Source organism: Montipora foliosa, chromosome 13 (assembly GCF_036669935.1).
Source record: "Montipora foliosa isolate CH-2021 chromosome 13, ASM3666993v2, whole genome shotgun sequence".
Lineage (NCBI taxonomy): Eukaryota > Metazoa > Cnidaria > Anthozoa > Scleractinia > Acroporidae > Montipora > Montipora foliosa.
The window spans coordinates 22944891-22972390 of NC_090881.1; the positions used below are offsets into that span (position 1 = coordinate 22944891).

General features: G+C 41.8%; 1 protein-coding gene across 1 annotated transcript in view; it reads left to right on the top strand.

Moving 5' to 3' along the window:
• LOC137982582 (collagen alpha-5(IV) chain-like) overlaps positions 1-27500 on the top strand; it is an 86519-nt gene that overhangs the window by 57664 nt on the left and 1355 nt on the right. Inside the window, exons 28-43 of the mRNA XM_068829697.1 lie at positions 2412-2588; positions 3183-3413; positions 3717-3869; positions 5155-5486; positions 8203-8446; positions 11268-11456; positions 13620-13823; positions 15871-15987; positions 17392-17556; positions 19742-19930; positions 20994-21236; positions 22443-22667; positions 22962-23135; positions 24451-24721; positions 25342-25675; positions 26181-27500. The exon at positions 26181-27500 is cut by the window's right edge and continues 1355 nt beyond it. Coding sequence (XP_068685798.1) covers positions 2412-2588; positions 3183-3413; positions 3717-3869; positions 5155-5486; positions 8203-8446; positions 11268-11456; positions 13620-13823; positions 15871-15987; positions 17392-17556; positions 19742-19930; positions 20994-21236; positions 22443-22667; positions 22962-23135; positions 24451-24721; positions 25342-25675; positions 26181-26525 — 3593 coding nt within the window. The 3' untranslated portion in view covers positions 26526-27500. The remainder of the gene's footprint in view (positions 1-2411; positions 2589-3182; positions 3414-3716; positions 3870-5154; positions 5487-8202; positions 8447-11267; positions 11457-13619; positions 13824-15870; positions 15988-17391; positions 17557-19741; positions 19931-20993; positions 21237-22442; positions 22668-22961; positions 23136-24450; positions 24722-25341; positions 25676-26180) is intronic.

A 27500-nucleotide genomic window follows, 5' to 3' on the forward strand; every position in this document is an offset into this window, starting at 1 on the left:
TATGAATGAATGAAAATAAAATATGTAAAGCATCCTGACATTCTAACTTTTGTATATGGTTTAGATAGTATTACATGTGTATCTTAAAATGAAAAAATGAAAGCAGCAATAATATTGTGTGACTATGAAGACTGAAATGTAGATTTGTAGACCTTGACCACGACAGTCACAGCAGCACATAAAGTCTGGAGTTGCATGAAGCCAGGGGTATTGTTTATTTATATTTGTCCCACACTTTCCAATCCTGAAGTTTTTGTGTTTTTCTCTCATGATTTTCTCATAAATATTTATTGCTGTAACCATGTTATGTAGCATCATTAGAAAATTTATTATTTTTAATAGTTGATAACAGATTGTCTTTATGAGACTAATTGAGTGTTGTACTGGAATAGACTGACTGGCTTGCTGACTGATAGAATCACCGACACGGGAAAATTGTCCTTTTACCTTGGTTTCTTGTATCTTCCCTTATAATTCTAATTTCATTGTCAGTAAGTTCGATTTTAACACCAGTACACCAGTAAAGAGGTCTGTGATGGCTTTAATGTTCCTGCTTTGTGATACAAATGACTGAGAATAAGGAGGAATTAAACTTAACAGCACTAGTTCAGCTTAGCATAAAAATCACTCATTTTGGCAGGCGATAGAGGTACGATTTCAGGGTTATCTTTCTCTGCAAAATTATGACTAAAGTTTCCCCTTTTGAAGAATCCAAATTATCCCTTGAAACATCAAGTTTTTGCTTATAAGTTTCCTGGCTGATGTTAAATCAGTATTTTCTACTTCAGAATATGGCACGTTTTTGTTATAAGATGGCATAAGCCATGCAAATTTGAACTCGGTGCACGCCAGTTTACCTCACACTCTTTTGAAAACAAGACACTAGCGGTATGTGCACAGCATTCACCTTGCCCAGTGCCCAGCCATGCAGCCACGCAATGCACGCTTTGCATCATTCCATTACGTGCTGTTATTATCCACAAAGAAACCAACGGATTGTTAAGTTTTTGTGAATGGTGAACTATTCCTGTCACAACAAACTTTTTGCCAACAACATTTTGAATGAAGCCTGAAAGGCTTTGAACTGTTTTTGCAAATAGCGACTTGTTTCAAGCACCAAATACGATACAAAATCTGTTGATTCTACCGGTGGTAAACATTCTGGATCAAAGTTCTTGTCGGAAATTATAAATGGATCAATTCCAGTAAGAGAAATCTTTTCTCTGTATCGTTCCTTGACCTTTGAATCAGGGCTCTCGGCATAATCTCCAAGTTTCACAGGCTGATCAGCCATTCTAATTTCAACCTTATTTTTTTCCTGTAAGTGTTGAGATTTCAAGCAATCTGAAATGCCAGTTGGATTCTACGACTTTTAGAGAATCAGATATATTATTTTATAAGAGATTACCTCACTAAAAGGAATTTTAAATGCAGCAAAAGTGAGCTCGCCATGAAAATTTCCCTAGCTTTTTTTACAATGTATAACTCACGTGGACCACCAATATGGTGGAGCCTCATTTTCAAGTATCTGTCAAAAGCTTGTGACGTCACATGAAAACGCTCTATTCCCCTCCAATCCTGAACAATGTTGTATAGCCATGGTTTTCATTTGAGGCCAGAGGCCGGATGTTTTGTCTGGTCATTTCCCATACCATGTCCGGTACTTTGATGCCAATATTTGAGGGGTTTATTTTATTTTTTTTCATTATTATTATTTTTTTTACTTACTTTTTAAAGAAAATTTGAGTTAACTCCAGCCTTGCTTGGGAAACTGATTCTTGAGTTCCAGAAACACTGGGAACAGGGTTCCTGAGTATGATATTTAAAATATTATGTTATATTATATTATATTAGATATAATGGGCCAATCTTACCCCGTTGATGCCTGTACTGATACTAAACACGCACGTTATTTCATCAGCTCAGGGTACATTTTGCGGTAGCTAAACAAGAGGGTTTTTAAGATCGAAAAAACAAAATTCGCCATGTTCTTGGAATGCACGCACTTATTCGCAAAGAATTATGGGTCATTCATAACTTCTCTCACTTGTTTTGAGAACTGTTTCAGCATGTATGATCGACTTATGCCATATTTACAATGTTGCAAATTTGATCCAATTTATAACTATTGACACACCATATGCACAGTACAGGATGCACAGTGCAATACTGAACATCCCACACAAGTGATGTGAGATGGGCCTATGATTTATTGTCCTTATCTGAGAAGACTAGAAAGTCTAACCACTTGCAGATCTTATTACAAAGGCAGCACTTTCTCCTCAATTATTTAAAAACCCTGAATGTTGGTCTGTCCGGGGTTTTGATTCTGTTGCCTCCCGCATGGTAGTCCGATGGTATTTCTATTATAAGCAATTCAACTTGTAAAAAACTCCTTCCAAATCTTTTAGGCGCAGTTGGTGTTAATGGAAGTAGGGGTCCCAACGGCGACAATGGTGAGCAAGGTCCACAGGGTGTCCAGGGGCCACCAGGAGAAGCAGGAGCAGTTGGGAATGTTGGAGAACCAGGAGACAGCATACCTGGTCCCAATGGAACAAGTGGAGAAAATGGTCTCAAGGGCGAACAAGGTATTTATTTAAACAATGGGCTGGGTTAATTGACCAGAGGCAATGTAATGTCAAGGTTAGCCTTGAATTTGCCTTCAGTTCCATCAAAGAACTTTAGTTCAGGGTTATTCTCTTGTTTTCCTTGTTTCTTGATAAACACTTGGCCAAAATTCATCTCCACACGAAAGGTGTTTGGGTGGTATTGGCCGGAATGAAATATCACAAGTGTCTTTGCTCTCATGTTAGTCAAAAACTAATAGTTAATGTTTGCTATTAATTTAGTGGAAGTTTCTTAAGTGCGAGTTATAGGCGAGTTATAGGCCCACATTCACCTAAAAGTCATTGTGGTCAATTATTTTTGCTTTCAGATGACAGCTTGTCAAAATGTGTGATCTGATTGGCTGAATACATGCGGGGAACAATGTGTCAGTCATGGTGTGCGATGACTTTTGGGCAAATGTGGGCCTTGAAACCTAATTTGTGCTTGAGCCTTAGGTTAAATAGTGCTATTTTGCCTGAACCTTCCAAGAGTAAGGTGTTTGTCTGAAAAGACAGAGCTCTTGTCACTCCCCCAACCCTGCTCTTTCTCAACCATGAATCTTATTTTTTAATTAGGTTCGAAAGGAGAGCCGGGTAGTAATGGCAATCCAGGAACCAATGGTACTAAGGGTGATAGAGGCCCACAAGGACCTAAAGGAGCACAAGGTGGAAATGGAACAATTGGATCTACTGAAGGCTCTACAGGTGCTAAAGGAGAGGTTGGAGAAAAAGGACCCAGTGGTGATAGCATCATTGGACCCCCAGGGGAGCCTGGATTGATAGGAATGCCTGGTGTTCCAACTAGAGGTAACTTTGAAATAGCCTTCTGTTTTTTTTTTTCTAGAACGTGACGCTGGCGTACTCAGAGAAAAAGAGAGTTTTCGAAAATGAAATTTAAATTATGACCCTCTGCTGAATACAAATTGGTTGGGTTGCTTAAATGAAATGATCTTGTGGGAGTTCAACATTGATTCAAGAAGATAGGAAGTAGATTGAGATGGTTTAGATAGAGAAAAGTGTGGGGTAGTGTCCATTGTATTTGCAATTGTACAGTATTGTTGGTTTTATTCTACATATTCATGTTGCATTCTTGGTTGACTTTACTTTCAGGTGATCCTGGTGAGCCAGGTGACGTAGGAGTCAGAGGTGTGGGTGGAGAACCTGGAAAAGCAGGCCCAGGTGGTCTACAAGGAGACGATGGGCCAAGAGGACCACCAGGACAGCCTGGACCTCAAGGAGAGAAGGGGAATATTGGAGAAATATGTAAGTCTAGAAGTCTGTCATCTGCAACAACCTTTGTAGTAGGTAACAGTATACCACCTACCCTGCACCTCTGGGGAAACCGGATCAGGCGCTATGGGAAAAAAAGTTCATGGGATGTTGACCCACCTGGTGTTTTTGTTTCAATAATAAGTATTATTAAAAACTGGATCATTGGATGATGGAATTCGAGAGTTTTGATTGGCTAAGCCATCATGGGTTATGAGCCATTATACCATGATCTACAAACACGGCAAGCATATGCGTGATTTTTTTGGGCCTTTTTATTTTTATTGTAGGCTAGTTTTCTATATTTTGGGGGCGTTTTTAATAAACCAATTATTCCACTCCCGCTTGTTGGATATGTAATGATTATAGCCAACTCGGCACTACGCGCCTCGTTGACATAAATTTTGTGTCCCTGTCCAAGCAACTCAAATACCTTTCCATCTATAAGCAATATAATTTGGCCGCAATGTTGAAATGGTCAAATGCCTATTTCAGGTCTTGTCAGAGTTTTGAGCAACTCTGCCTGTTGTCGTTTTTTGTCCCAACGTTGAAGTGTAAATACTGGGAAAAAAATATTTAGAGGATGGTCACAGGTTGTGTGGTAGGAAAACTAAAACAAGAGGTCTTTTCATTCATTGAAATGTGTTGCATATGAGCCACTGGGGACTCACAAGGCCTTAGCTTTCCCTGGTTTCTTTAGCATGAAGCAACTGAGGGTATTGCTACCCCCCCCCCCCCCTGATGGGATGCTTGAGTGCAGGGCTACCCCCAAGGGTATGTTTTCAGTACCCATTTACATTCCTCGATGAAGAGAGCGTGGAGTTTCTTATGAAAGGAAACAGCACAGTGAGCAAGGTCTCAAACCTGTGGGGTTAGACTGCCGCATCAACCACTTCCTCACCGTGGTTCTGCATACTTTCGTTCCCAAGAGCAATAGTAGTGTACTCAAGGTGTCTTTTTTTTTTTTTTTTGCATGGGTAAGCAAGAATGAAGAGGAGGGAGATGGAGTGAGAATTTAAACAAGCGAATAAAGTTTTGTAGCTTTGCCACAGCGTGAGAGAAATTCAACACGTGTAGACTATCCTACTAAAAATTAATTCCTTTGATATCATCTCATTAAGTTATCATGGATATTATATATGTGAGCTCAAGTGTTCTGTTATGTGTTTTACACAGTTATACATGTAGCTTTAAAAGACGGAAACCTCCATGATAGAATCCCTTTAACACATCAGCTTTATGCATACCGAATCATTTGGCCATTTTTCATCAATTTCAGTGTGTGGCCAATTAAATGCAGATTATGCCTTTGCCATGGATACTTCAGGAAGCATTCTGGTCCCTGAATTTGAAATTATGAAGGATTTTATCAAACAAGTCATTGACTTCCTTCTAATTGGACCAAACTTGACCCATGTTGGGCTGATTGATTACAGCAATCGTGCCAGTTTGCAGTTCGACTTTTTACAGTCTTTTGAGAAAGAGCAAATCAAGAGTTATGTTGAGGCTGTGCCCCGTACACAAGGTTTGACACGGATTGATTTAGCGCTCAAAGTTGCATCAGAAGAGCTGTTCACACCTACAGGAGGAATGAGAGACACTTCGAGAAAGGTAGTAAAGCGAGTGTCAATCAGTGTCGTAAAACCAAAACCAAAGTAATTACTTTAGCCAATCAAAAAGGACTGAGACAATCCAGTAAACCAATCAAAACTTGAAGTAATTACACTTAGCCGACACAAAGGGCAGGAAATGTGCACGCGCGAGCCACGATTGGTTTTGGTTTCGCTTGTGATTGGTTGAAAAAGTGGCGCAAGAACTTTGAACAAATCACTGAGTGAAGTAATGCAAAATCAAAGCAATTCGCTAATTACTTTTGACACCCAATTGAAAATCGCTCTAAAATTGCCATATTAGTAGCCAATTAACCCAATCATTTCTGAAGCGGCACCCATTAATGAGTGCAATTGTCTAGAAATCTAGAAAAATCTAGAAATCTCAGTCTCAGGACTGAAAGAGCCCCTAACCCTTCAACTCGTTTTTTGGTAGATTTTCATATCTTTCAGGAGCTCATTTCCGGAATTTTTTTTTTTTTTTAAATATTGAATCCTGATTTTTTTACGAGCGCTTGATGTTAGTGAAAGTTTTAATTTTTTGCGCGCTATAAGCCCCGCTGGACAAATTATTTTCTCGTAGGCTCATTAGGAACGAGCCAATGAGACGTGTGACCCGATATTTGAAACTTTTTTTAGCTGTGATGTTAGAAAAGGACATTCCAACAGCTCAATCTTGCACGATGTCCTTTTCTTACGTCACGCTCGATACTTGGACGCATTTGGCCGAGTGGGGGACTAATGCGAAGGATAGGTGAAAAAATAGTTAAGACTGCCTTCACTTATAGCGCATAAAAAAAATCAGGATTCAATATATATTTTTTTAAAGTGCCCCTAACCCCAAAATATATTTTTCGCTAAAATGAATCTTTGCACCTGTTCGAGACACATTGCGACCATTTTTTCCTTTTTCTAACAAATCCTGCCATTTTCTGGGCTTCGAAAGTTGCGAAAATCCAAGCATCTTTTGTTCACGACCGAGTCAGAAGGGCAGTGGGTCTATTCCTGATTTGACGTCACAATCTACTTTGCATGCATTTTTACAAAGAGTTAATGGGATGTAAATCAGTTTTTGACGTCAAATCAGGAATAGACCCACTGCCCTTCTGACTCTGTCGTGAGCAAAAGATGCTTGGATTTTCGCAACTTTCGAAGCCTTTAAAATGGCAGGATTTGTTAGAAAAAGGAAAAAATGGTCGCAGTGCGTCTCGAACAGGTGCAAAGATTCATTTTAGCGGAAAATATATTTTGGGGTAAGGGGCACTTTAAAGTAATGACGAGAGGGAGAGGTTCTCCACTCTTGTAACAGAAACATCAGGGTGTTTGCAATTTTGTCTTAGGAGGTCAAGGTATTGAAGCGGACTTAGTTTTCTGAAATTTCGTCCCAGGGATTAGGATAAAGATCTTATATCGGCTCTTGAAATTGGTTTAAAAACTATGGACACAAATTGTTATATAATATTGATCCGAATCCTCAACACAATAGAACTGCATTCTATACCTTTCGATTAAAATGAGAGGTTTTAAATGTTGATCGAGTTTGCCAAACAAGGACTCCATCAAAATTTGCTAGTGTGCAAGACTGGATCAACGCGCAGTGTCGCCACCTCTTTGTAACTTCATAGAGATGTTGTCTTCGTTGGCTTGGCGAGATAGCTCAGGCTCCCGACTGAAAGAGGGGTAATGGGTGTGGCATAAGTAGGGGACTAGGCGTTACATTCCTGTGCATATGCATATCATGATTTGGATTTGCGTTGGGAGGTAAAGGTTTCTCTGGCGATGTAGGTCGTAACCGCAAACATAGCTGAGTAATAGTGATAGTGAGTAATAAATGTAGGTTATTTGCCAGCTGGGAGGTCCGTCTAACCTCAGTCACAGTTTCTCGCTATACGGACCGACCCTTAGCTGGTAAATAACTTATTTATTTTTTTCCTCTTTCTCCCTTCCTCTCTGAAATCACTTTTTTTGTCGACTCGCACCGCGCTTCATAGCGAATATGGTATTAAAGCGACTTACAAACTGAACGTTTCAAAGAGAACTATTTTTATTTGAATTATATTTCCAAACCTCTTGTCCAATAAAAGAAACTTCTGTATGTAAACGGATTCGGTGTAAAAAAATTGGAAATTTAAGGTCATCACACAAGCTCACGCAACCAAGGCTTGGATTCCCCCCGCCGTGAGCGGGCCGGATGAAAAAATTCCGCCCACTCCCGGAACCAATCAGATGGCAGGATTTGTTGAATTCCGCCCGCTCACGTATCGAGAAAAAATAATAAACTTTACTTAAGGCCTGTTTTAAACGTCGCATTTTCACATGTGCCGAATATAATGCAAATAAGAAAAATCTATTGTTTTCGCTCGCTTTTGCATTAAATTCGGCTCATGTGGAGTTCTACTTTTGAACCGGGCCTAATTTAACTTTTGTTTAAGTTTCAAGCGTTGGGGCATTAGTTTTGGACGCAGTACATAAAAATCAACTGAAATCAAATCAAACGAGAGGAGAGGGGGAAACAGGGGTACCTGGGAAAATACCACTCGGAGCAGAGTCAAAAAACGAACAAACGTTACCAACATTTGACGCCGAGTCCGGGAATCGAACTCTGGCCACGTTGCTGGAGGCAGTTGCCCTCACCACTAAGCCAACACTGCTCCCCGAACTCCCTCATCTTTTTTTTATTTTTATTTTTTTTATTTTTTTATTTTGCATTTCTTAAGGTACTGGTCCTCCTCACCGATGGTAACCAAACTGGAACAGACAAGGCCCCTAATCAGACTCCTTTGGTGGACGCTGTCCAGCCAATCAAGAATCTTAGTGTAAAGGTGATTGCCATTGGCATAGGAAGTGTGGATAGAAAACAGCTGGCTACATTAGTCTCGGACCCCAACGATATTCTGCAGCCAAGCAGTTTTGCTGAACTTCTTACTCTGGTGCGAACAACTGTTGGCAAAAGCTGTAGAGGTGCGGACTTTCAATAAATAATGTTGATACTTGAAGCTACAATCTTGGACAAAAAGGGTTGAGAATATTAAAAACAGGGGTTATTTTGCGCACTACGTCCTGAATATCGTACATTATTAGCGATCCCCCTCCCCCCTACAACCAATGTTGATAAGCCCAGGTTCGACATGCTTTGTTTCGTCTAGCAACATTGATCGGGGGGGGGGGGGGGGGGGGGGCAAAAAGAGAGCTTATTTTTCATACTCGTGATCGGAGTTTAGTCCAAAAGCAGAGTTTTCTCAACAATTTTGTCCAAGATTGTAGTTTATACATCTTACAGCGTCAATCAATGTACATAGTGAACTTCATTTAATTAATACAGTTTTCCGAAGAAAAAGATCAAGATTTTTAAGTCTGTGAAAATAAAGCAACAGGATGTCTCTTTTGAATTGTTAGTCAGTGCAAATTGATGTAAAATGTAATTTTTACCTAACAAATACATGCAAATCAGGGGAAAATGCTAAATATTGTGACCGAGGGCCTGGAGGGGGGACTGGAAACTAGATATTTCAAAGGCTCTTTTCTCAAAACTACGCCGTACGACCAGGATTAAAATTTTATCATTATCGAAATAGGTAGTCGAAAATCGACGTTTTTGCCATCAGTTGAGAAACACCTGTCTGACAGATTTAACTATTTATTTCTATGCATGATTATTTTTTCTCGCTAAGGGAATCCTGAAAGTTTGAGTTGGGGTCGTACGGCTAATTTGTGAGAAAAAGGCGTTTGAAATATCTAGTGTTCAGTCCCCTCGGCATGAGCTCGGTCACTATATTTAGCATTTTCCCCTGATTTGCATTTATTTGTTGGGTAAAATTACATTTTACATCAATTGCAGTGACTGAAACTTCTGAAGAGACATTGTGTTTCTTTAATTTCACAGATTTCAAAATCTCGATCTTTTTCTTCGGAAAACTGTAGTAAGCCACCTTAGGTTGCTTTTTGGAGGAGAGGGGGAAACTAGAGTACTCAGAGAAAACTAGAGTACTCAGAGAAGAACCTCTTGGACCAAAATAGAGAACCAACAAACTCAATCCACAAGTGATGCCAAGTCTGGGACTCGAACCCAGGCCACATTGTTGGGAGGCGAGTGGTATCGCCGCTGTGCCATTGCTGTTCCTGTTGTACTGTAGGTAAATCAACTTAAATCAAATGCACGCAGCTGGCTCAAAGCGCGGGAAATTATCGCAAATGAACAGCTAAATCCGTCTTTAAGTGCTTATCAATAAAGGGCAAAATTACTGAGCGCTGATTGGCTGAGACAGGGGGCATTTTTTCTTAATCGAGAGCATTTTTGGTAATCAAGAGAGGGCTTGATTACTTGATCCTGATTGGTTAATTTTGCCCTTTATTTATAAACAAGTAATCGCATGAGTCCTCGTACTATTAAGGATTAATTGCACTTGTGTTTTGGAAATTTCCCAAAATTTCCAAAACACTTGTGCAATTAATCCCTAATAGTACTCGGCCTAATGTGATTACCTATACAAATTTCGAGCAACTCCCATACTTAGCATATGTCACGACATTTTTACAGACCAGTCTATTTTTGGACTACTTTACCGCAAAACAACAACGGCAGTTCCCGTTCGGTGACACCGTGACGTCAAGTTAGTTTTCTGTGATTGGTCAGCGGGCTTCTGCGGGAGTCTCATTCGCGGGAAATTCAGTCTAAAAATAAATCGGTCAGTGAAAACTCCGTGACAGGAATATATGGGAGTTGCTCAGTTCTATTCATGGGTTCCTGCTAACATGTAACTGTGAAACTTAAAGCATTTGGAAGATCCGAAATTTCATTTCATGCAAAATAGCAGAGTAGAATCTTTAAGCACCATTTGAAATGATTTTCGGGTAATAGCCACTTTCAGATTAGAGTAGAAATAACACTGCTCTGAGCATGCGCATTAAAAAATTCGACCTGCAAACCACCTGTGTGAGCTCAGACCAAAATCGCCTTTTCGTAGTCTTGCCGGTACTATAATCTAACGTTCTCCATTGTACATTTTACAGCAACATTTTCATAGAAGAATGTCAGATTTCAATCAATTGTTTGAGTTTATATGCAACAATGTGATTGTTTATTTTAATTACACAGGTAATAGTCATTCGTTACCAGATTAAGTTCGACGTCTTCATTATTTGAAAACATTTCAAGCATGATAATCAATACAATACAATAATCGATTTGTCACCGGCTATAATGTTATCTAGCATATCTAAATATTTTGTCGTAACCAAGTTATGTTTAAAAAACAAGGAGCAGTGTTTTATCGGGTTTTAAAAACACGAGGCGTAGCTGAGTGTTTTTAGACCCGTAAATGCCAGCTAAAGAGCATCGTGATTATCGTAAGAGAAATCAGTCTCGGGCACCCCAAGGCTGGAGCTTATTTAGCATACTGTAAGAAGGCCATGACAACCTGGTGATCTGGTGACGTAACTCGGAGAACTGGGGAGAAAAATTTTAACGCCGTATCCCACAACCGCGCGCGGCCTTATTTTCGAATTCAACATGGCAGAAGCGAGGTTAGATCTCGTCGGGTCTACTTGAATATTCATTCAGTAACAGGAAATGTGGTAGACACAGAATGATCTTTTGAGTTTTGGCGATGGAAATACTGCAGGGAGTTTGGAAACAACACCAAAGGCCGCGCGCGTTTGTGGGATACGGCGTTAAATTTTTTCTTCACAGTCCTCCAAATTACGTCACCAAATCACCTGGAAGAAACCTAAGGCCTAGGTATAGCAGTTTTACTAAGCACGAGTTTGTTTGCCAATTGTGTAGGTCCACACGGTGACGCAGGTCCGCGAGGGCCCAAAGGTATCCCGGGAGAAGGCGGAATTAAGGGAATAGTGGGTCCACCAGGCGAGAGAGGTGATCAAGGGCGTAAGGGCGAGCAAGGTCCTACAGGGGTTCCTGGACCTCAAGGAGTTGTCGGTGATAATGGAACGAGGGGCGATCAAGGACCACCAGGTATGGAAATATTAAGTTCCCTTCACACGAGGAAAAGTTTATGTGAGAAATATGTTCGATCGTGTGAATGGGGCAAGCAATCGTGCTTGTTTTTGCACGAGAAATGGATTTTGAAGAATACTCGTACACGAATACAAACTACGGCCACCTCTTTCTTTCAAGTTGCTACTTTATGTTTGATCGTGTGAATGGGGCAAGCAATCGTACTTGTTTTTGCACGAGAGATGGATTTTGAAGAATACTCGTACACGAATACAAACTACGGCAACCTCTTTCTTTCAAGTTGCTACTTTTTTGTGACAAGTCATTCATGCAAATTATTTTTTTGCCACATAAACGCGCTCCAGCCTGTCACCAAATGATGCTGACTTCGTAAAATTCGGATAATTACTACTAAAAAACTAACATCAACAAATTAGCACATATTTACATCCTCTTAAGCAAAAGAGATTGGCAAATTACTGATCAAATGGAATTTGTTTTTGTGATACAGTGGAACCCCGTTAATACGTTCATTAACGGGCCTAGAAAAATTGGCCGTGTTACCGGGGTAGGGTGAAGTTCATGACTCTTTAAAAAGGGCCGTAGTGACCAATATCGCATTTCCACTTCCAGAACAACTTTTCTCTTTAATAAACAACAGGAACGTACGTACAGTAATTGTATAAAATACTTGAAACTTCGCTCTGTAAGTAAAACCCTCAAAATTGTTAGTGTACTGTACGTTCTGAGCCTTAAGAATCAAAACAATACAATACATACTTAATTGACCGCTCCCCATAGGGGCTTTTAAGGGCCAATGAAACACAACGAAACGACAGAACAGAATAACAACAACTGTTAAGAATCCCGACTGGCCGGAGGCAAACCAGTTGCCCTAACCCTAACCCTAACCCTAACCTGGAAAGTTGAACCAGGGACTACCAGGATCAAAGTCAACGAGTGGTCAGAGCGGGTCTTGAACCCGGGATCTCCGGATCTCAAGGCAAGCGCGCTAACCACTGGGCCACACTGCCTCCACAAGAACAGGAACAGGCAAGACAGGCCCAGCTTACTATGCTTCTAAAAAAGGAAAACCCTAAAACCTGGAATCCGGAATCCGGAATCACAGGTCATTGTTTTACCAATACAGAGAGTAAAAACTATCCTAAACATTCATGAAAACTAACCTTAGGCCTAAAAACGTTTGTTTAGGCCTAATTAGGCCTAAGGTTAGCCTTTATGAAAGTTTAGGATTGTGTTTACTCTCTTTATTGGTAAAACAATGACCTGTGATTCCGGATTCCGAATTCCTGGTTTTAGGGTTGCCCTCTAAAAAACGGAAGCCGCTGTACTTACCTAACCGAAAGACTTTAGTATCAATGTTGTTTTTGATGACAGCACAATGAGTTTCATCCCTTCGCAGTTTGCCTTACTGGATGTTACAGGAGTGTCAAGATCATGTTTGTAATGAAAACAGGGAGGAGTGTTAAACAGTACTTTGTAAAGTAAATCGGCTGTTCAATTCCCGGGGTATATTGTTAAAGGTCAATGAAATTGACATGTCACAGACGCGTTGGTTTTCTAAATTTAGCGCGAGTGGCCGTATTAACGGGACGAAATTATCGACGATTATATTGTTTGGGATTTAAAATTGTGGCCGTTGGCCGTATTAACGGGTGACCGCATTAACGAGTGTTTTTTTTTATAAGAGAATGTATGGCCGTTTTGCCGGCTGCAATAACGAGGCGGCCGTAAGGCGGGTTTCCACTGTATTCTTACGTTTCTTGTGGTCTTGGGGCATTGTTTAACCCTCATTGGACAATATCAGAAACCCGTAAGGGTTGAAACGTGTAACGGCCCCTTGTGTTCTGGGAAACAAGCTTCTAAATATTCAATTTGCTAAGTACGATATTTGGAACAACAAGAGCGAGGGGTTTCCAAATATGGTATTTAGCACTGAAACATTCAACCAATCAGTTCGCACTGAATATTCGGAAGCTGTGAACGCGCGTTCCACGTTTTAACCCTTATGGGTTTCTGACAATATTTAATTGCCAAACCATTTGCGGAACCACCTCTTCCTCAGTACCCTACTAGACGGAAATGGAGCCCGAGTCTCCGGTTCTGATAAAACGGACATATCCAGGGGAGCTGACAAGTTCGTGGTATGCATCGTTTCAGGAAAAGCAACACCTGGTTCAAAGGGACCAAAAGGTGACCCCGGCGATCCTGGACCGCCGGGAGAAGATGGTTTGCTCGGCTTGGATGGACTTCAGGGAGACCAGGGTGCGCTAGGAGCAGCTGGTGAACGTGGCAGCGAAGGGGATGATGGTCCTCAAGGTGCTCCGGGACCTGCAGGAGTCTCTGGTCTTGTTGGAGAGAAAGGTGCGAAATAATGAGAAAATTGCGAGAACGCGATCCAAATTGTGAACATCAATAACATCTCAACGTTTAGTTGCCTACATAATACATTAACAGTAACTTGGAATAAATTACAATGAAATGAAATGTCATATATTTGAAACTCGTGATTGGGGAATGGACGTGAAATGAAAGTTAGAAACATCTTTGTGGTTAGATAAGCAACAATACAATACATACTAACTGACCGCTCCCCATAGGGGCCCCATAGGGGCTTTTCAAAATCTTTCTACGGTGAGATTTTCTTTATTTCTAGCCTAGAGTTAGGTCATAAAGTACTTACTCGCCGACTTTGTTTCGGAGAAAATGGCAGTGGAAAAATGCCTTTATTTCGAGAAATCGGTCATAATAGCGAGATGTAGCTTCATCTGCTCATCCATCGAAAATCCTAAAAGTAAACTGTTAGAGTGAAGGTTTCCGTGCATAAGTGTTTAGGAGTGGGATTTTTAGATAATTGCATGCCGCTAGGGATGTCGTAAACAGTAGAGTTCATCCTCTTTTCGTGAGCTCTATCCGATGAAACCACTACCGGAATTCGATGGCACGAGGAAAGAAACCTTTAAAAAAAGATAACTTCTTACGGTGGGAATTTTTTCATTTCATCATATTTTGTAGATAGTAAGTAAAGTAAGTGATTCATGATTTCTAAACGAGTAAAATCGATGTGATTTTGTAAAGCTCTTGGAAAATTTCGTTTGTCACGCTTTTGCGTGACCTATCGGGGAAGGACTGGAACCCAAGAGAGGATCGATCGTTGAAGGGATGAAAGGTTTTAACCGGAAAAAAAAAACTTTCTCGAGCATAGCAACGACGTTTTAAGCAGGCGTCATCTTTATTTGGTTAGTGTTTTGTATAATATCTCTCCATTGACGTCATGTTCATCTTCTGGAGTGTGGTTTTTGTGAAATTTAGGGCGCGTTCGATTGACCCTATTCCGGAATAAGAATACTAGGAGTGATGATTAAAACGGTATGTTTGGCGCGTTTCGAAGCAGCAAGGACAACAAAAATATGTTTAAAATAGCATTTTAGCGTATGTTTGACAATTTTTATGTGAATCACCGTAAAAACAAAGGATTTCTACCTTATATTCCATGCATTCTTATTCCGGAATACGGTCAATCGAACGCACCCTTAATCTCTGGTTGTTTCCACGCAGGTCCGCTCTATGCAAGCGGACGAGGACGAAAATACTGCTCTATTTTCACGAAAGTAAAGGAAAGGAACTTCAAAAACATGCATTCATTTTGAACTTAAGTTCGTAGTGTAATAAAAACATTAAAAAAAAGAAACATTAAATTTACGCAACGGTTAGTCCTCGAGTTTTCCAAACTTTCAGCCACTACTCGATCAGCTACCCTTTCCAGAGCTTTTCCATCCTCCCGTTCACTTCTCTTTAACGTGTCATGATGATTCGGAAATAAATGTGCCATTCTTTTGCCGGCCTGGAATTTTTTCCCCGGCGTTTTTGTCGCCATGTTATTTTAACTAATGCTTGAAAAATATTTATGAAAGTTAAGTAGACTAGTGCACGACTGATAAAACAACGCGAATGTCAGTCATGCAGTAGTCTACTTGACTTTCATAAATATTTTTCAATCAATTTTGACTGATCACGATCTTCTCTGATCCAACGCTGTGCAAGACTTATCGTCCACGGTTTTTGCAAAGGTTTTAACCTCAACTTCACTAATGCTCGAAGTAATGCGTGACATATTACAGTCGCGTTCCCTGCGCAGTAACGTTGCGCACAAACAATTAGCGCGAACGTCCTTAAGATGTGGGATTTTGATATAACACCAAATTCTCACGACTACCCAACAAAGACATCTATGGTACTGGGTTAGGGGAATGAACATTTCGATCTTGGGAATGGAAGGGTTAAATTAACTGTAATGATTTCTTAAATTGGCCCCTACAATTGATTGACCAAGTTACTGACTCATGACTTACTGATAGACAAACTGACTTTTTTGTGGAATTTAGACTGAACTGTTATTGTCATCATTAAGGTATTTTAGGCCCTCCGGGACTTGAAGGAATTGCTGGTATGCAGGGAGCTGATGGTGTTCGAGGTCCGAAAGGTCAAAAGGGTGTGATTGGTTTCCCTGGAACTCCAGGAGAAGAAGGTAACGTCAAGTCTTTGTTTGTATCACCGTTTGAATCAATGACTCAGTTAAACCCTTTCGTCGGTAGCCCCTACTTCGAGGTCCCAGGGTTGACGGTACGCCCGTTGGCCCCTCCGTCTGTCAGTGCTCCATTTTTTTACGGGTATTTCGAGCTATAGCTACACGGATCAGAGGAAAGTGGAAACAGACGTTGAAGTCACCGAGGAACCAGGTGATTTGGTGACGTAATTTGGAGGACTGGGAAGAAAAATTTTAACGCCGTATCCCACAACCGCACGCGGCCTTAGATGTTATTTCCAAACTCCCTTCAGTATTTCCATCGCCAAAACTCAACAGATCATTCCATGTCTACCACATTTTCTGTTACTGAATGAACATTCAAGTAGAACCGACGAGATCTAACCTCGCCTCTGCCATGTTGAATTCGAAAATAAGGCCGCGCCCGCTTGTGGGATACGGCGTTAAAATCATTTTCCCCAGTCCTCCAAATTACGTCGCCAGATCACCTGGATCGAACTAGGGACCTCTTGCTCCGATAGCCGCACACAAACCAACTGAACTACGCATGCTCCGATTCCCTGTTTTGGAATACTAATATGACCTGGTGACATGAACATGAATGGTACATGGTACGTCGCTGGTACAGTCCTCGGGATGTTCAGTCTGTACTGGCGACCTCGCTCGGTCGAGATTCTCCAAGTCAAGTCAATTGAAGTTTATTTACGCACTGGTCAAGGAAATACAGTTAAGACAAGTTACAATGTACAGAAAAATATAAAGTCACAAACAAAGAAAACTAACCAAGATCTACAAATATTGTTGATATGTGCACCTTGACCTAAGGAGCCGAACCTTTCATGTTTGACACCGTCCTATTTGAATAAATAGGGAGCTTAAGCACGCGCGTTTTTGAGACGCGGACGTCAACCGGAAGAGAACATTGCGCGTGCCAGGACAGTGGTGTCTCCTAGATTTTATACTAATCATCTCTAATGGACAAAAGATACTTAGCACTATAAATGTGGTTGAGTGAAGACAAGTTAAAAGGGAAAACAGGTCACTTCCGGTTTCCGTCCGCGTCTCAAAAACACGCGTGCTTAAGGTCCCTAATAGAAAAGAAGCTCACACACAGATCTCTTGTGTGGTTAATAAAAACTAATAATTGTTATTGAAGTCAAGCAACACTTACCAGGGGACTTTACCAAACAGCTTGTTGATCATTTTTGATATTACTTATTCTCTACACAAGTGATTACACCATGTCCCCTTCCCTTCTCAAATAGTTTGAAAATTCTTTTGCAGCAGGGGCATCTTATTGCCTAAAGTGAGCTTTATATCATCCGAGTCTGCCACCTGTAAATGTTACAGCAGGACTTAACATCCATTTTTTCCGTCCTTCTTTAGGTGATTTTGGTGACGTGGGAAAAAACTTGCCTGGAGAGAAGGGAGAACAAGGCGAAGAAGGAAAGCCAGGAATGGGTGGTTTAGAAGGCTTTCCTGGAGAAATTGGAGACGTTGGTGCACGTGGGGCAGCGGGAAATGCCACTCCTGGAGATCCTGGGGATGCTGGTGAGGTCATAAGATTAAAAAAGGAAAAAAGGAAAGGAGTCTTATTTAAGTGTCTAGTCGTTCTAGCGCTGGTGCACTAATTGCGGACACTGTAAAGTGAAATTAACAATCAACGCAAATCAAGTCAAATGTTGGTTTTTGAGGAGAGGGGAAAGCCGGAGTACCCGGAGAAAACCTCTCTGTGCAGAGTAGAGAACCAACAAACTCAACCCACATATGACGCCGGATCTGGGAATCCAACCAGGGCCACATTGGTGGGAGGCGAGTGCTCTCACCACTGCGCCACCCCTGCACCCCAAGATTCAGCTTAAAAGATGAATAATGTCACGGTAATAAAATGTTGCAACGGATGCACACAAAGCGTCCGATTTCAAGTTTTTCTGAATTCTTGTGTTAAAATAGTCTCGCAGACAGAGCAGACAGCTTTGCTGGCTGGTTTGAGAATTTGTGGACCAGAGATAAGATTTTGTCAATATCGATTAAGTTTCTTTGCTGTTCTCTCTTAAGAACAAAGACGCTCTGCACATACTTGGGGAAAGCTTGGTCCAAGTATTGAAGTGAATAGTTGGAGGCATCTCCAGTAGTAAACTGAAAAGAACGTTCTTTTTTTTTTTTTTTTTTTTTTGAAGAAATAAGGAAATGACTCGTTTTCAGGAACTTTTGATTGACACGTTAAGGAAATCAAGCTTCGCGTTTACTGGAAATGACAAACGTCAGGTCGAAATTGACTCTTTCCTTTCATTTAAACAAGTTATTTATTTGTCATTGAAACACTGAAAGGACTATTGTTATTTCCGATTGCAAATTGTACATCTGAACGTGCACACGAGCTGTAATTTTTTGGCTGAAGGAATCCGCAAGACTTTTGAAGTAACCAAAAAATTTGGCAAAATGTCACCTGTTTCGTTGATGATCGAGGTAGTAGGCAGCTTAAGCAATTAGGGAGTTTAAGAAACGACGACGGCTACGGCAACGACAAAGCCAAAAAGCAGTAATATTATTGGTTAAAAGAACCAAAATGATCGTGCTGCACGTGCGGCACGCATTTTTTAACAATTCTCTCGCGCACTCGTCAAAACTACTACGTGAAATGACCAAATTTAAGGTTTTGACGACAACGTGGACAAGCTTCAGTGAATCTTTCAGTCTCACTCTTTACTTCAAATCCGTCCGTACCAATCCAGTTATGGGACACTTCGCTCATATTGAATAATATAAACAAGATGGAATAATCATGAAGTACTTAGAATAGCTCAAACTTATATTTTGAAGTGACGTTTTCGTCGCCGTAGCCGTCGTGGTTTCTTAAACTCCCTATTAATAGGCAGATTAACCCTTTCACTGCCGAGGGCTCCCCCATTGACGAGTAAAATCGTCTGGCGTTAGAAAGAGTAAGATCTAGAAGTGTCAATTTGCATTTTTGGCGGTGAAAGGGTTAAGCACGCGAAGTTTTTGAGGCGCACACGTCAACCGGAAGTGAGCTGGTTCCCCTTTTAACTTGTCTTCACACAACTACATTTATATTACGAAGTGCTTTTTCTTCATAAGAGAATCTGGGAGACACTACTGTCCTGGCATGCGAAATGTTCACTTCCGGTTGGCGGCCGTGCCTCAAAAACGTGGCTTACTTTAGCTCCCTAATGAAGACAACGGCGCCGACATTTAAAATGGAGCTTCGCATTTTTTCAATCAGTTTGCGATTATGCCAAGTCATTCAGATGGAACGTGCTTGAAAACTCTCTTGGAACAAAATTGGTGTGGTTCTGTGTGGAAGTTTAGGCGGAAAATTGAAAATTCATCGTTGGGGTCTCACGTCTTGCACATAATCTCAAATTCCGTCATTTCATGTCAAGTATCAGGAGCTAGTTCCTCGAAAGTCCCAAAAACCTTTCTTGGCTTGAAAAGGTATCAAAGTGTGCCCAAAGCAAGTCTTCAGATCGAAGCGAAACTTGGGCTCCATCTTCATTCTATTCACATTTAAAAGGTCTTCATCATTCGATTCAGAGATAAGCTTGGCTGAGGAAGCAGAAATTAATTTTACCTCTGGAGATCATCGCCGACTTTGACTTTGCTCGTTTCAGCTTTACAAAGTCAACCCATCTCTTTTGACGTTTCTTGGATAGTCCCCAAAGTGTTGTATCATATGAAATAAGTGGTTTAATTGTGTCTTTTTTTTTTTGTTCAGGTTCCCCCGGAGTTAAGGGAGCTAAGGGTGAACCCGGGCCTGCTCAGATAGAGGGCGTGGCATTTCCATCGGGTGATCAAGGGGAGCCAGGGCGTCCTGGTAAAATGGGCATGCCGGGATTAGATGGAGATCCTGGAGATGCTGGAGCAATGGGAGAAACTGGAGGGAGTGGTCCACCTGGTGAACCAGGTATGTAATCGTAAAGTCAAAGTATCAGACTTCAGAAGCGGAACTAACTATGACTTTCTCTTGCTCGTTTTCTCATGCTGGAGCGCTAAGATGAATAGTCGTTCATCATAATAATTAAATATCAGTATACTCACTACTGGATTGAGTTAGAGCAGTTTTCAAGTGAGTGTCGAACGTAATTAGCGAATTGCTTTGGTTTTGCATTACTTCACTCAGTGATTGGTTCAAAGTTCTCGCGCCACTTTTTCAACCAATCAAAAGTGAAACCAAAGCCAATCGTGGCTCGCGCGCGCGTGCACGTTTTCCCGGGCTTTGTGTTGGCTACGTGTAATTTATTCGAGTTTTGATTGGCTCACTGGATTGTCTCCATCCTTTTTGATTGGCTAAAGTAATTACTTTGGTTCTGGTTTTACGACACTCGATTGAAACTCGCTCTAACGTCATGGTAATTATAACGGTTATCAATGGCCACCTGAAAGCAAAGAAACAACCAGGTCTTGTGTAATTTCTTCGTGCAACCTAGCCTGCAAGCCGGTCCTCCGAGGGACTGGGGTTGGGGATAGTAGCCTGGACCCCACATGTTGTACTGCTTATGTAACACTGTTTTCTCTTGTGATTTGGTGTTTGGCGCTGAACGGAATGGTTTAGAATAGTATAGCAATGTGACTCGTGTACACTTCATTATTTGCGCTCTGTAGGACTCATGTACACTTCATTATTTGCGCTCTGTAGGACTCGTGTACACTTCATTATTTGGGTACATTATATGGTTTCGGTTGGTATGAGATGTGTTGAGCTTGCCGCTGACTGACATTAATCTCAAGAAGAACATCTCATGAAGAACATGTTGCCACAAAAAACTTAATGAGAAACTTTTCCAGATATCGCCCAGTTGTCATTTTTTAGGGACTTGTCTCTGTTCGTTGTTTCTACTGCTGCTGTTGTTGTTCGTATCTTTGTTTGCTTGTTTGTTTGTTTGTTTTTTGCGCCCCCTTTGTCTTCTTAGCCAATCCTTGACGGTTGTAAGACTGACCTAGCAACTAAAATAACCGTCTGTTCGTAGGTCAAAGTGGTGAAAAGGGGTCTGAAGGTTCCGGGGGGTTGCCGGGCGTGTCAGGTGAAAAAGGTTCACCAGGTGCCCCGGGGAACAGAGGGGAACAAGGCCAAGAAGGTGAAAAAGGATCAAAAGGCGAGAGAGGACCAGATGGCCCTCAAGGTTCAAAGGGCGAACCGGGTAAAGCTGGTTTGCCTGGCAATGCGGGGAATGATGGCGTTTCAGGAGAAACAGGTCCCACTGGACCCCAAGGTATGTCATAAAACAAGCCATTGTCAATTGACTTGTCAGCGGCAGAAAATCGATCGATGTTCTCGAATGATTCGGATTTAATACCTACGTTGGTGTCGTTGAAAGGGACATAAGTTCTTAAAATTGGATGCGTTTTCAGTTTTTCAGTTCTTTCAAGACATCACCATTTTTTTTACATTCAAAGTTGTACGTGAAGGTAGAGCGGTTTCTCTATAGTACACTCTACACGTTGATTTTCCAGCGGATATTTATTTCAGAAACCTTTCATTCAGTTTTGAATACTCGTTTACACTATTTTGTTTTATTTTATTAATTTTTTGCCATTTGTTTCAATGTTACACTTCCTTTTCATCAAAAATTTAAAAATGCCTTTTGGCCATTTTCTATTACACGCGAGGTTGCCTTAGCAACTTACTTCGGATTCTGCATAGTACATTAGAGTAGGGATTCGCATGATCTTCCATTCCGTTTCGGATTTAACAGCTACGAGTGATGCTTTGAAGGCTTGTCCAATTGAGAGTTTTAAAACACCACAAGTATCTATTAATTCCGAAATTGTACGAGATACAAGATCTTGCATATTTTGTACCCTCAGCAAACGTTTCTCGGTCTGTTCTCGAGGAGAGATTTATTTTCATGAACTGCGTCCAGTCAAAAACTTCTATTCGCCTGTGAAAAACGTTCATCCAAGTTTAAGTACTTTCATTAGTTCCTTTTTCCGTTTTCTTTATTTTCTGGATACTATCATTATGAAAGAGAGGAATACCGCGGAAAGCAATAAAGACTTCACTGCACAAGCGAAGTCTTGCTTTACATTTGTTTGGGTTTGTGAGTATTATGAATAACCTGTTAAGTCACTTCAATTCTGTTTAAAGGCATCCTAGTGGACTTCAAGAAGTGGAATCGAGAAGGGGGTGGGGTGCCCAATGCCTTCGAGCAGGGGGAGACCCTGTAGCTTTGCAGACGCGGTCTGTGATTGGAAAACGACACAATTCACCTAGGGCTCCCTGATAACAAAGATAAGCTACAGGTCATCATATGGGCCAATGAAAATAGCAGTCTGGAATAGTAGGGGGTAGGGAGGGCTATAAGAGGGGGAGGGGCTGGAACGATTTCTCCCCCTTCTCTGAGAGCCTCCCTACAAGCTGGAATTGAAAAGATTTATATTTCATTCTTTGTTCGCCATGCTCTTTTTCATATTTGCAGGGGAGAAAGGTTCTGCCGGTTCCGACGGCCAGGGTGGTGCCCCTGGCGAGAAGGGCGGAAGGGGGGAAGAAGGAGCCCAGGGACCACGCGGAGATGATGGAACACAGGGGGAAACTGGAGGTCCAGGGGAAATGGGTGCCGTGGGAGATCCTGGCGTTCAGGGAGAACCTGGTGACCCTGGGATGTTAGGTTTTGACGGGTTTCCGGGCCCAAGAGGTGACCGAGGTAAGGTTCAGTTTAAATATCTTTAAAACTTATAGATCATAAGAAGCTTTAAATGCTTATTTTAACTTGATCAAAAGCACTATCACACAGCGTTCACAAATATGTTTGCTTTTTCCTGTGCTTCAACATAACAGACATAACGTGTGACACGTGTAAGCGGCAAGGTCGCGTGTAACAAGCAGAAAATTTTGCAAGTGTCGTTTTAAAGCCCCAAAAAGAGCTCTCGTGCGCGTATATCGCGTTTATCGCGCGTTTATCTGCATAACATCATAACTGTTGTCGCCCATCTTGCAGGGGACAATGGAACTGCTGGTTCACCTGGGTTCTCCGGTGAACCTGGGCCTCCTGGGGCGAAAGGCGAAAAAGGCGTAGACTCAATGGACGTAGGACCGAAGGGAGATGAGGGGGACCCAGGACTTATGGGTGCTATGGGACCCCAGGGACCAAAAGGAGACGCCGGACCTCAAGGTTGGTGGAAATAATCATAATCATAATAATGGTTTAGAATGACTTAAATCTACGCTACAACAAGTTGCAAAAATAGTGGAGACACTTCACCTTCTTGGGGTGTTATTAATTTCCCTATTATCTCTCACACTGCAGCCCCCCCTTCCTTATCAGTGTTGCTAGCAAGACAAAAAAATGTTGGGAACTTAAGCAGTCAACATTGAAAGGGGGAGAGGGGAGAGGAAGTGGGAAAGGTTTAAATTCTAGATACGGCGGGCATTGGAAGCTAGAAAAGGTGTTTTTTTATTGAAAGTGTCTCAACAATTTTGCAACTTGTTGTAGCTAGTTATCATAAATAACTTCTTAGGTGTTTTCTTTCACTTCGGCCAAAAGTGTTATAGGCAGTGATGTGTCTCATGGCAGCTGGGAGTTTGTTAAATACTGCAGCTCCCGTATGCTGAAAAGTTCCCGATTCTCGAGGAAGAATGAGTACGGGTGCAGAAGAAGATCTTAAATTATATGCATCGACACTATGAAATTAAAGTGTTGAGTACTGTGGGAACAAGCTATCCTTTATCACCTTGTGCGTAAGTTTTAAAACATTTAAATCCATTCTGACTGGAGCAATAAGTTTCATTTTCCTGTGCATGCGACGTGAATGCGTTAAACGACAAAGAGCGCCTTCTTTTTACACGCGAAACTAGTGGCAATAGTTACTCCACCTCTGCAATGTACCCACCCTACCCCTATTTCACACCCACCACCACCACCACCCTTATTTATCGACCGGGAGACACCATTCGTGGACAGAAAGCTAATAGCCCATTTCACGATAGTCCCGATAACTTTTGGATTCCAAACGTAATTTTTGATATTCTAAAATGATCGTCTTCACCATCAAAAACGCAAGTATTCATTCAGTAGTCACTCAAACAATATGTCATTGAGTCGGTCATTAAGTCCCACGGAACTCTACACAAATCAGTTGGTCTCACTACATTCAAAATTTAAATCCTGTGCAAAGAAAGGTAGGTATTTTCGGGCAGTGCCCTCTCTCCCACCCCACCCCACACAGTGTTGTTCAGGAAGAGCGGGAAGTAACCCGGCCTTGCTTCAATACTGCTTTTTTCCATACAGGGGAACTGTAATAATATTTACCAGGTGAAAAAGAATTTCACCGAGATGGACAAGAAAGGAAATGTCTCACCGATCCTGTCTAGGATTGTAGACTCAAGGCACAAGAGTTTTGATTGCATCCTCATTTGTCGAACTCGAAACTCGCCACGTGGATGTCGTGCACGTTATGTTATTGTCATTAATTGCGTTCGTCTTACAGGTGCACCCGGGGTTGTGCAGGGTCCCAAGGGAGACGACGGTCTTCCAGGTATACCATCCACTATCAAGGGGAAAAGGGGTGTGGACGGTGCCGCAGGGAAAGTGGGTGCAAAAGGCTTCCCTGGTCAAAGAGGTGAACCTGGCCAAGCGGGACCCATCGGAATCGGTGGCAAATCAGCGACGGGCGAAGGATTTCATGTGGTGGTTCACAGTCAGTCAACAGCCATACCAGACTGTCCTCTTAACTTGACTCGACTCTGGACTGGATACAGGTAAGGTGTTGCGAGCAGGTTCGGGGAAATCTTTAGACGGGGGCGGTCAATTTAACTTAAGAGGGAAGGGGGTATGGGTGATATGGTGTAAGCATGATCTTTTTTTTTTTAAGCTTTTCTAGACATTTTTGTAGACTTTTCGTTACGGGAGTTTGAACTAGTTTGAAATTCTTCAGTCTTCTAAATGCGTCAAACAGGGTGACAGCAAATTATGCCTGACATTTGTAACAAAAGCGTAAAAGAAAATCTAACAGATGTCAGGCAGGAGTTTGAATTGTTTAAATGATCCTTATAAATTTAATTGGCCACTTCCACTTCTCCCACAATACACTTTGTGTGCCGCCCAAAATTTTGCATAAGTATTGTTTTCAATTTCTCTCGGGACGATTGCAAGTCCCCAGAGCAATGGAAAACAATGCTTATGCAAAATATTTGAGGGCGGGAAAGAAAGTGCACGCGTGAGCCACGATTTGTTTTGGTTTCACTTTTGATTGGTTGAAAAAGTGGCGCGAGAAATTTGAACCAATCACTGAGTCAAGTAATGCAAAACCAAAGTAATTATCTAATTACTTTCGGCACTCAATTGAAAACCCTCTATCGTGTACTTGATTTTGTTGCAGCTTGCTGTATGTACAGGGACATGACAATTCACATGGTCAGGATCTTGGCGCATCGGGCTCATGCATGAGGCGTTTTACCACAATGCCTTACCTATTCTGCAACGTCTATGATCAATGTCACTACGCCTCTAGGAATGACTATAGCTATTGGCTCACTACCGAGATAAGCATGCCCATGATGCCCGTAAGCGCATCTGCTGTGGAGCCTTATGTCAGCCGATGTGCCGTTTGCGAAACTCCGGGACCTGTAGTGGCCACACACAGTCAGTCGACAGAGAAACCGAATTGTCCCCCGGGATGGGAAGCGATCTGGACAGGATACAGCTTTCTTATGGTAAAAATATGTTAGACTGCCTCTTTGTTCAGTTGTGTGATAGCAAAGAAAGGGAGCAACGAGAATAAGAAGCAATAAGCGTATAAGCGTCTTAAGGCTTGTTCACACTAGAAACGCACACGTAGATGCAGATGCAAGTGGAGATGAAAACAAGTGTGTACACCTTGCGCTTAAATTTGTGCTTGCCTCACATCTTTTCTAGCGAAGATATTTTCCGACGGAGGTCAGTAATCGCACATTCGCGACAGGTGTTTGTGGCGCGTGCCCTTTAGCTATAACGCGTGCGTGTCCACGCTTTTCTTTCAGTGTGAACCGGCCTTTAACGAGCACATTGTCGTTTTCCGCTGAAATAACGGTGCTTGACTGCCGCAAAACTCAGGAAATAGATGACTGGGACAGATTGTCCCCCTTTCAAGATCATACCTAGCAAACTTGCCCGTGCCAAAGAGGTTCATCTTGAATGTTTCATCTATTTGACAATTTCCCTGTTTTTTTCTGATTGTAGCACACTGGGGCCGGTGGCAGTGGATCCGGCCAAGCTCTTTCCTCACCTGGCTCGTGTCTTCGTGTTTTCCGCCACAACCCATTCTTCGAATGTCACGGCCGCGGAACCTGTCATTATTTTGCCAATAAATACAGCTTCTGGCTGTCTACTGTCAAGGAAATGTTTGTGTCAAAACAGGAACCTGAGACTCTTAAAGCTGGGAGTCTTCTCACTCGAGTCAGCCGCTGTGCCGTTTGCTACCGTGTGGCGCAAAAGAAGAGACGAAGACGTCACGCTTTCCCCAATGATATACCTCAACTCAGCTCACGCACGGCAGCACAGCTCATGGCCCAGAGACAGTCGTAATTACCAGTGGAAATTTTCAAACTTTGTAGTCTTTATGCTGTTGGTTTAAGATGCGTGATAACAGAATAAATATATTGCGTCATTGGAATGTCACGCAACGCTTGCCTAAATCTTAGGTAAACGCTATTTCGGGAAGCACTTTTTATTTCCTCGGCTTAGGATTCAATGGGACCTGGATGGTACCTGTAGGATCCTTGCATCAATGATAGACAAGCGTTGCGTTACAATTTTCGAGAACAGGGACGGACAGCAACCCCGAAGTGTTTTTTGTTGTACTATAACAGTTGCATTGCAAAGTGTCTTAAAGAGAGAATTTTTAGTTTAAAAATTTTGGGGAAATGGCAATTGTCCACTTCCGGTTGCCGTCCAGCACTCAAACATCCTATTGAAAAAGCCATATTTTGTCACGCCACACGGAAAATAATTGCGCCGCGGATTAACAAAATGAAGAGGGTACACAGTTATTTGTTTATAATCTGTTATATGTTAGTTTCTTGTCCTCTTCTTACCATGGTCCGGTGGTGTTGTAGAAAACGAAGAAACGAATGAGGCACTTTCGTTATATTGAAATTTAGCTTGACCTATGGCGGACAGAACAAGGAGAATACAATGATCCGTATTTTCCAAGCCTCTTCATCAAGCTGGATTTAGTATTTCCAGAAGTCCATAACACAGAAGTCTCGATCTGCGATGAAATGCGGTCCATCATTTTTCAGTATTTAATATCTATTTTTTGCTGGAGAAAACGTGACGGTATTGTGTTCCTTGCTCAATCCATGAGCATTACGGCGGTTAGCAGTCACACCCGCCCCCAACGACTTTTTTTCGTTTTGCGAAACTAAATTTGAGTGGACGTCAATCAAATTTTTCCATGACAATATGGTCCGGTTCACTTGGCGGCAGTCGAATTCGTCACGTGACGTCCAACCAAATATGAAAAACGTTGAGGGGTGTGTGTACACAGGTAATCGCTGT